This window comes from Canis lupus, chromosome 26, assembly GCF_011100685.1.
Source record: "Canis lupus familiaris isolate Mischka breed German Shepherd chromosome 26, alternate assembly UU_Cfam_GSD_1.0, whole genome shotgun sequence".
Taxonomy (NCBI): domain Eukaryota; kingdom Metazoa; phylum Chordata; class Mammalia; order Carnivora; family Canidae; genus Canis; species Canis lupus.
In genome coordinates this window covers 6,720,220-6,730,463 of record NC_049247.1, presented here as the reverse complement: position 1 = coordinate 6,730,463, position 10,244 = coordinate 6,720,220, and the positions used below count along the sequence as shown (strand labels likewise).

Below are 10,244 nucleotides of genomic sequence, written 5' to 3'. Positions count from 1 at the left end.
AAGCGTCCGCCTTCAGCTCAGGTCATGATCCTAGGGTCGTAGCCCCGCTTTGGGCTCCCTGCTCAGTGTGGGACCTTGGGGGGACTGTTGCCACCTCTCTCTCTGCCCCTCCCCTACACTTATGTGCACCCCCCTCAAATAAATAAATAAATAAAATCTTAAAAAAAAAAGAAAAAAGAAAAAATTTAGAAGAGATAGAACATCATCCCTATTCACCCAGGGAGGAAGCAGACGTGACCAGAACCAGGGAGCCCTTGGATGGCCCTCCTGGACACATTCTCCTCTTGCTTGGTCCATCCTCAATTCTGCATCACTTACTTTTCTTTCCTGTTATAGCACACAGATGTGTTTTCTTACACAACACGTTAGGCTGGTTTGCGTGTTGTTGACATTTACATCTATGTGTCACGCTGTATGTCTTTTCCTGCCACTTGCTGTTTTGGGTGAGTTTCAGGTTTGCTGCTGTATGGTATTTATTTGTTTGCAATACCACATTTTATTTATTCCTTCTCTTGCCATTGGGCCTTTGGCTCACTTTCATCGTTTGTCCACTTGGCTTTTTATAAATTTGCTACTCTGAACATTCTGGAATGTGTACAAGAGTTTCTCCAGGGAGCAAACCTGGGAGGGATGTCACTGGGTCTCAGGGCATCCATTTTTCACTTTCCTAGAGAAAGTGGAGCAGCCTTCCAAGTGGTGAGGCCATGTCATGTCCTCAAGCTGGTCTCTGGTGACCCTTCCACCTAGCTCAGGCCACTCTGCCTCCCCAGCAATCTTTCCTAAATCCCTTCACCCTCTGCTCCTGGGAGGGCACCCTCCTTCAGCCAGGACTGTCTATGTACCCCAAGGTCCTGGGCTGAGGCTTCAGGAAAACCACCCTTAGGTCCCACATTGAATAGACCATCTGCTTAGATGTCCCGGTTTGCTGCTCCAAGAATGTCAGCTCAGATCTTGGGCAGCTGAGAGGGGAGATCTGGGGTCAGGCCCAGCACTGGGTCTCCACTTCCTCCTCTACAAGTGGGGGTGACATGGTCACTGTGGGCTGATATGACACACGTGATGCACACTATCAATAGTGTGGCTCTGTTCACATCTAAACCGAAACCCTGGTTCTTAGAATCAAAAGATGTTTGCCCAGATGCCACTCCTAAATCTTGAGCCTTGGGCTGGGCCAGGCCCTTGGTCTTGATCTCATGCCATGACCTGGGGGGCAAGTAGGGATCTGGGGGTGCTAGGGGAGAGAGGAGCCCCATGTTGGGCCCATTGGCTCATCTGCTTCCCTGAGCACCTGCTCCAGGCCAGGCTCCACGGTGTGAGGGCATCATGGTGTCCAAGACCCTCTGCCCCTATAACATCCAGCCCATGGGGGACTAAGCAGCAGGGAGTCTTCTCTTGGGTCTGTTCCCTCTCAGGGGTCCATACTGGGTGCTCTAAACACAATGCAGCCCAGAGTGTCTGGGGGCAGGCCTTCGGGCTTCTTAAGGGGACAACCAACATACACTGCCTGTCATCTCTAGGTGCTTAGCAAGTGGTCGAGATAAGCCCCGCAGGAAGCTGCACATGGGCTTTGGGTCATCTTTAGGGAAGAAGAGGGAAACAGAATCACGAAGAGGCACAGAGAGAAGCAGCGGGAGAGGTGAGCTCACCCGTGTCATGGATGAACCTCTCGATCTTGGACTGCATGCCCCAATAGCGGAACTCCACCTTGCAGAGCTTGTAGGCACACATTATGGGAAACACCTGCTGCTTGTACTCCTCAATCCAATTGTCAGACAGGGGCCCCCGCTGTGTCTTGATCGAATGGAATAGCTTGGGGTCTTCTTCCGTCTTATACTCGTTGGGGGGCACAGGGTCTTTGACGATGTCGATGAAGTCTGTGGGGAGAGCCCACCAGTGGTCACTTCTGCCCCATCTCCGCCCTAGAGCCCCTGTTAAATTCCCTCCCCATGTCCCTGCCACTCCTAGATCCTCACAGGCCTCCAGGGCTCATAATGCTATAGGAGCAGACATGGGTTTGGGGTGCTGCTCTGGGCCGCTCTGGCCTTGAGCATTCCCAACCTCAGGGCCTGTCTCCTCCCACGACTCTAAGCAGATAAATAAGGTGATGAACTGAGGGGGCATGAAGAGATGGAATTTCCATGGAGGACGTGAGATAGGACGGCAGGGCGGCAAACAGAAGAGAAGGCTCATGAAAGCTTCCCAGAAAAGGTGGCATTTCAGCTCCAGGAGTGGAGCAGTGAAGCCAAGAAGGCCCCAGCAGCATGGAATGGGAGAGTTTGGGGAGCCGCCGGAGAGTTTGGGGGTGGGGAGGGGAGGGGATGGAAGCTCTTCTCAGCGGGCTGGGTGCCCAGAGATACCCTGGGGTGGAAGAGGCACAATAGTCTACTTGTGGCTTTATACAGTGGCTTTATATAAAGTCATAGTGGCTTTAGGGCGGGCTGGCCTGCTAGGAACCCCTCGTAGGTCAGAAGAGAGGAGACGGGCAGAAGGTGTCAGACTCCAGCTGGTCCTGAGAAGAACGGGTGGTGGAGGCCATAGGGCTGGGTGTTGGGAGACAGAATGAGGGGCTGGTGGGACCTGGTTGGGTGTGTGGTGGGGAACACGGTGAAGAGGATTAGCAGCAACTCTGGGAAGGACTCGGGCCGTCTCTTGTCCCACACTGCTTCCTCCTGCTGTGCCAGCTCCCAAGGCATGCGTGTGTTGCACAGGGTGGGGGACACAGTTGGGGTACATAAACCCCAGGATAGAGTTCGAGGCTCAGAGAGCCCTTTCCTGGGTGTGTGGGGATGATGGCACCCGGAGGAGGGCCGCTCTGCCCTGACCAGGCTCTGGCTGTCTCGTCTCCCCTGCTCGCCGGCCTGCACTGAATCCACGCTGGAGTTTGCAGACACAGATGTAGGCTCCACTGAGACCAGTAAGGGGTCAGGAGCGGCCCAAGGGCAGCGGCATCTGGGGAGGGGCAGATATCCTTTCCGGAGCAGATCACGTGGTGGCCTGTGTGGGCAGCCAGAGGTCACGCAGGGCTGGGATGCGGATGAGTTCCATCACAGAGACTCAGGAACCACCCAGCAGGTGGCCTTCAGAGGGAGCCCACGGAGCTCAGGCTGCGTCTGAGGCTGGCTGGACCTGGGCTGGCAGAGGACCCCTACCATGCTGGGCCCGTCCACCCTGCTGTGGGTAGGACGTCTCCCCCCTCCATGTCCAAATTCATGCGTTGGAGTCCTGACCCCCCAACTTCCTCAGAATGTGACCTTATTTGGAGATAATGCCTTTAAAGATATAACCAAATTAAAATGAGGTCATGAGGGTAGGCCCTACTCCACTGTGACTAATGTACTTAATAAAAAGGGGAATTTCAGACGCAGACCAGCACACAGGGAGGATGGAGGAAGATGAAGGAAGAGAAGAGAGTAGCTTTAGGGCGGGCTGGCCTGTTAGGAACCCCTCGTAGGTCAGAAGGGAGGAGATGGGGAGGAGGTGTCAGACTCCAGCTGAGAAGAACGGGTGGTGGAGGCCACAGGGCTGGGTGTTGGGAGACAGACGGGGGACTGGTGGGACCCAGATGAAGATGTAAAGATGAAGATGAAGATGAAGGAGAGATTAGGGTGATGTGCTTCCAAGTCAAGGAACGCCACACATTGCCAGCAGCCACCAGAAGGCAGGGGGAAGGGCATGGGACAGGTTTTCCCTCCTCAGTGACCCCAGAAGGAGACGATTCTGCTGATACCCTGACCTGGGCTTCTGGCCTCCAGACTGTGAGACAAGCCCCCCCCCCCCCCATCTGTGGTACTTTGTTGTGGCAGGCTGGGCAGACTGATACAGCTCTCAAACCCCGGCAGGGCCTGCAAAATCCAGCAGAAGGGAAGAAGGGGCCAGGGGAGGGGTCCCAGAGAAAGCCCTTCATGCCCATCAGAGGCTGCCTAAGAGCATGATCCTGGGGCACTAGCAGCCACCTCTCCAACAATGGCTGTGCACCTGCCTGAGCGCCTCCGCGGTGACTCACTCTACATGGCCTGGAGCCCACTGACTGCAGACCAATGAGTGGCTGTGGAGATGCAGATGGCCCGCAGATGTGGTTTGTTTGGCCAGCATAAACTTATTTAGGAATTGGAGGAATTTCACATGCAAATCCTGATTTCTGGCCTCTCTTAAAAAAGATTTAACAAACGAGGCTGTCTCCTCATGGAAGAGTCAGCTGGAGGGCAGGGGAGTGAAGGCTGCCTGCCATCAGGGGGACACAGGCCAGACTGTGTGCCCCAGCTCTCACAGGCCCACTGTACTCACGCACGGCTGTCAGCCTGAGATGCATACATGTGCATTCTGGGGAGGAACATGGAGGGAAGGGGCTTGAATGGGAAAGGCAGCTAGCCTTGGGATGCATGTCAGGGACATGGGGCCAAGGAGGCTGGTCCTGCCTCCTCGAGCCTTCATGCTTGTCCAGACTCTGACCTCCCTGCCCAAGACAGGAGCCAGTCTGGAGCCTGCTGGGCCTGGAAACTAGGGGCAGAACCAAGGGGCACGGGGGCAGGGCAAGGGTGGGAGCACCTTGGTGGAGGTTACCGATTGTCAGCTGGTTCTTCTCCACAGGAGACAGGCTGAACACATTAGGGTTTTCTCCAGCATCCGTTTTATAAAAAGTTTCGATGTCAATGGAGAATTTCTCCACAAAGGGGCAAGTGAACCTGCAGGGAAGGAGAACAAACATCAGGAATGGCAGCTTGTAGCAGTGGGTGTGGGAAGGCTGGGCTAGGGCCTGCTGAACCCCACTGGGCAGGGGAGGGAGAAAGGGCTGGAGTGGTCAGGCCAAGATTCACCGGTCCCATCCACCTTGGGAACCTTCCCCTTGTCCCAAGAATGGCCAAGGCCAGGCTGGGGGGTAGGAACATGTTCAAGAGAAAGAGGGAGACATGACAGGAAGCTACCAGGCCATCATCCACATGTGTAAGGCATGGCATGGACAGAGGGATGCACAGACATGCCACAAGCATGTGGTGTGAATCCAGCAGGCTGAATCCAGACTAACATTCTGTGATATGCCACCTCCAAACCCCCTGCCCCTAAGCCAGCAGGTCTGGCGACAAGGCCACAGCCCCTCTCTCTTGGCTGGAGAGGAGCTCAGAGGAGGAAAGTGCCTCTGGGAAGAGAAAAAAATCTCAGTGGATCCTCTGACAAGCCCCAGGTCCTCACCTTGTAGGGGGAGTGAAGCCCCAGGAGACTCATGGGGACCCCACCTGCATAGCAAGTGGGTGGCCAACTGGGAGCAGCCCCCTATCTGTTCTACTCAGCTATACTGGGCAGGTGAGGGTGGGAGCATGGAGGGAAGAACCTTCTTTCTTTGGATTCCCAAGTGGAATGTAATAAAACAGTGTCACAGGTGCTGAAGGTCTCAGGGTTGAAGGGAATCTCTGGACCACATCTGGTCTATCCTTGGTTCATGTTTCTTCCTAGCTGGCTGGTTAATGGTCCTGCATTGTCAGGTGATCCTTAACATGAGTTTGTCTTCCCTGAGCATTCCCAGATGGTAAAGGGGTCTCATGTGGCCCTTGCTTGCCTCCTGCCTTCCCAGACTCCCTGGGGCAGGTAGAATGGTATCTAGGGGTATACCCTCCCCTCTCCTGCCTGTTCCCTGAGGACAGAGGCTCCTGGAATGGAGGCTCAGCTCCCCAGGAGCCTGGGCTCCTTGGAGTGTGGAGGGTGAGCTTGCCACCCTGGGCTCCTTCCCTGCCAGACAGCTCAGGGCTGTGGGGAAAGCCTCACCTGGTTCGGGTGTAGGGGTAGGCGTTCCAGGATTCCTCAACCACCCTCAGGGCTGCCTTGGGCAGGATGGAGCGGAACCAGCTGGGGATGTGCATGCCCACATGGTACACCTTGTGTGTGTACTGCCCAGAGCCGCCAGGGCCGTCCGTGTACGGCCGGTTCTCCAAGATCTCTACGCCACTGCCTTCGCCATACGTTTCGTTACGGCTCTTCTTCTGCGGGGACAAAAGCACTTGCGATGTGTTGGGGCCAGAGCACTCTGCAAAAGGGAAGGGGCTTAAGAGACCAGGCCCGGAGTGCTGAGAGGAGGAGGGGCTTTGGCCAATTAGGCGGGCTTCTTCTTTGTCATTTCTGGATGCCCCCAAATCTAGATCCAGACTCCACACACCCCAGCACTCCTACAAGAGACTGAGCAGCCCATGGTTCCCCTCCGACTAGTACTAGTACTAGTACTCCATAGGCAGACTCCTCTCTCTGACTCCCATCAGTCCCAGGATTGAAAGTGTTCTCAAGATCAGAAACAAGATGACAATGACCACTCTCTTCCTTCTATTCAACATTGTCCTGCAGGTTCTAGCCCAAGAAATCAGTCAAGAAAAAGAAATAATCAGAGGCACTCATATGGAAAGAAATATGTAGAACCATCTCAATTTGTCAATGACATAATCTACAGAAAATCCTAAAGAATTCCCCCAAATCTGTTAGACATACTAAATGAATTCAGCAAAGTTGTGGGATGCAAAATCAACACACGAACATAACCAATGCAGAAAGGAAATTAAGAAACCACTTCCATTGATAAGAGCATACTAAAAATAAAATACGTTGCATAAATTTAACAAGGTGGTAAAACACATGCTAGAACTATAAAACAGTGGCAAGAGAAAATAAAGATCTAAACAAATGGAAAGACATCCATGTTCATGCATTGGAATATTTAATATTGTGAAGGTGTCAATATTCCCCAAAGCAATCTACACATCCAATGCAATCCCTTTCAAAATTCCCAGTGGTCTTTTTGGTAAATATGGAAAAACTGATCCTAAAATCAGGAAGGAACAGTGAAGGATCTCAAATAGCCAAAACAATCTTGGAAACAAAACAAAGAGCATTTACACTTTCCTACATAAAATCTTGCTACAAGGGCAGCCCGGGTGGCTCAGCGGTTTAGCACCACCTTCAGCCCAGGGCCTGATCCTGGACACCTGGGATCAAGTCCCACATCGGGCTCCCTGTATGGGGCCTGCTTCTCCCTCTGTGTCTCTGCCATGCTCTCTCTCTCTCTCTCTGTATCTCTCATTAATAAATAAATAAAATCTTTAAAAAAAGAAAAAAAATCTTGCTACAAAACTACAGTAATCAAAACAATGTAGGATCGGGGGATCCCTGGGTGGCTCAGTGGTTTAGCTCCTGCCTTCGGTCCAGGGCGTGATCCTGGAGTCTCGGGATTGAGTCCCACATTGGGCTCCCTGCATGGAGCCTGTTTCTCCCTCTGCCTGTATCTCTGCCTCTGTGTGTGTGTGTGTCTCTCATGAAGAAATAAATAAAATCTTTTTTAAAAATGTAGGATCAGCATAGGATAGATCTAAAGAAAAGGGTTGAGAGTCTAGAAATAAACCCATATATCTACATATTATAAGTAATGATTTTCAACCAGAGTGTGGAGATCATTCAATGAGGTAAAGAATAAAGAAGTCTTTACAACACATCCCAGTATATACTGCTGGGACAATTGCATACTCACGTGTAAAATAATGAAGTTGGATCCCTACCTCACATTATATATAAAGACTGACCTAAAATGGATCAAAAACCTAACTGTAAGAGCTTAAGCTATATAACTCTTAGAAGAAAAAATAGGAGTAAATCTTGATGACCTTGGATTTGATAATGGTTTTTTTTTTAAAACATGTTACCCAAAATACAAGCAACCCCCCTCCAAAAAAAAACCAGAAATACTGGATTGTATTAAAAATTTTCAACTTTTGTGCATCAAAGGACAGTATGGAGAGAGTGAAAGGACAACCCAGAGAATGGGATACAATTCTTATAAAAAATATATCTGGGGGTGCCTGAGTGGCTCAGTTGGTTAAGCATCTGCCTTTGGCTCAGGTTATGATCCCAAGGTCCTGAGATTGAGCCCCATGTCCGGCTCCCTGCTCAGTGAGGAGTCTGATTCTCCCTCTCCCTCTGCCCTGCTCCTGCTCTCACTCATGTGCTCTCTCTCTCAAATAAACAATTAAAATCTTTAAATATATATCTGATAATAGTGTATCTAAAATATTAAATAATTATTACAACTCAACAACAAAGAGACAATCTAATTTAAAAAGGCCAAAGGAATTGAATAGACATTTCTTCAAAGAAGTATATAAATGGTCAACGAGCACATGAAAAGACGCTCAACATCACTAGTCATTAGAGAGAGGCAAATCAAAACTACAATGAGATACCACTACAGACCCACTAGGATGGCTAGACAGACAGACAATGACAAGTGTGAGTGAGGATGTGGAGAAACTGGAACCCCCCTGTACTGCTAGTGGAAATGTAAAATGGTCCAGCAGCTGCGGAGAATAGCAGTTCTTTAAGAAGCTCAACACAGAATTGCCATATGACCCAGCAATTCTGCCACTAGGTATACATCCAGGTAAAGGAAAACGTGTCCACACAGAAACTTGTACACGAGTGCTCACAGCAGCATTATTCACAAGAGCCAAATGGTGGAAACAACCCAAATGTCCATGACCTGAAAAAGTGGATAAACAGGGGATCCGTCGGTGGCTCAGTGGTTTAGCTCCTGCCTTTGGCCCAGGGCATGATCCTGGAGTCCTGGGATTGACTCCCACATCGGGCTCCCTGTGTGGAGCCTGCTTCTCCCTGTGCCTGTATCTCTGCCTCTCTCCCCCTCTCTCTCTCATATGAATAAATAAATAAAATCTTTAAAAATTCTTAAAAAAATGGATAAACAAATTCTATCCATACAATGGACTATGATTCAGCCCAAGAAAGGAAGGAAGTACTGACATCTGCTACAGTGTGGATAAGCCCTGAAAACAATGTGTAAGAGGCCCAACACAAGAGGCCACAAAGTGTATAATTCCCACTGATATGAAACATCCAGAACAGGAAAACCCATAGAAACAGAGGACTGGTTGCCTTGGGATGGGGTGATAACAATGCTCTAAAATGGTGGTGATGGTTTGACAATTCTATGAATTTGCTAAAAACCCCTAAACTCTACACTTTAAATGTGTCAATTGGGTGGTGCACCACTTGCATCTCAATCAAGTTGGTATAAAACAAAACAAACAGAAACTGATCCTGTGTCTGTACTCACTAAGGTTTCAGAGGGATCAAAGCAAAGGATGTAGCGAAGGGATCCTCATGGCGCTGCCAGAGAGAGACGCAACTCCTGGAGTCACCTCTAAGTGTCTCTCTGCCACAAATGTTGCTCCCCGTGTCCAAAAGCTCAGGTTTCTGCTTATGCAGAAAGCCTCATGGTCAAGGGCCTGGTGACTTTAAGCCTGTTTCCATAGTGATGTGACATCACCAAGGCCATCTTCAGTCAGCTTCCTGAACAGCAGGTGTGTGCCTGCATGAGCGTGTGCACACACTCCTAAGTGTACACACACTACTAAGTGTACACACCCATGCATACACACAGTACACCCAAGAACATGGCCTCACCCCTGAGATACAAAGAAGTGCTATATTTCCAGAGCAGCTGAGTCTCCTTCAGAAGAAAAAATCAGAAAGACCCTGGCTGAGGGCACAGATGGGGTCAGTGGGGACACGCCATCCCTCGTTCTTTAAAGGAGTCTCTGGAATATGGCCTAGATTCTGTAATGAAAGCAGTGACCATTCCCCAGACACTCTGTAAGCTCCTGCCTCTCACGGTAGCTTCGTTTGTTATGGTTGTGCCAAGTACTTTCTTTGCACGTACTTCCTCCTTCAGGGATGGCAAAACCCCTCAAGGAAGGTGCAGTACCGCTCCTGTCCCCAGTCTGCAGATAGCAAGGCAAGCGCTCGGAGAGGCGGAGTGATCTGTTGGAGGTACACAGTTTCTAAGTGGTGGAGCCTGACCTGAACTCCAGATCTATTGGACTCTGGGGCCCACTCTGCCCACAGCATGAAAACATCTTGGTACAAGGCAGGTACTTGATATTTATTGAGCAAATACATGCATTCTAGTCCCAGCTCTGTGACCAGCTCCCTCTCATCCTGGACAAGTTGTTTCTCTCTGGTCTCCATTTCCAAAATTCTAAGTGGAGCTGACTATCTGCCCAAGCCTTGGTGCTTGGTGTAGTGGGTTGAAGCCTCCCCACCCTGGCTCCCTGCTAATTCATGTCCACCCAGAACCTTAGAACGTAGCTTTATTTGGAAATAGGGTCTTTGCAGATATAATTTGTTGAGGTCATACTGGACTAGGGTACATCCTATGTCCAAGGGCCATGTCCTACCATGTCCTTATAAAAAGTGAAGAC

General features: G+C 50.4%; 1 protein-coding gene across 11 annotated transcripts in view; it reads right to left on the bottom strand.

Moving 5' to 3' along the window:
* The window catches only part of PITPNM2 (phosphatidylinositol transfer protein membrane associated 2), a 140,340-nt gene that overhangs the window by 20,187 nt on the left and 109,909 nt on the right, over window positions 1-10,244 (bottom strand). For 10 of the 11 annotated variants that reach the window (XM_038574860.1, XM_038574863.1, XM_038574871.1 and 7 more), the window contains 3 exons: window positions 5,758-5,972; window positions 4,561-4,682; window positions 1,647-1,874 (listed from right to left, as the gene is read on the bottom strand). In XM_038574860.1, coding sequence (XP_038430788.1) covers window positions 1,647-1,874; window positions 4,561-4,682; window positions 5,758-5,972 — 565 coding nt within the window. Of the gene's footprint in view, window positions 1-1,646; window positions 1,875-4,560; window positions 4,683-5,757; window positions 6,017-10,244 lie in introns of all 11 variants that reach the window. The other variant, XM_038574866.1, reaches the window with a different exon arrangement.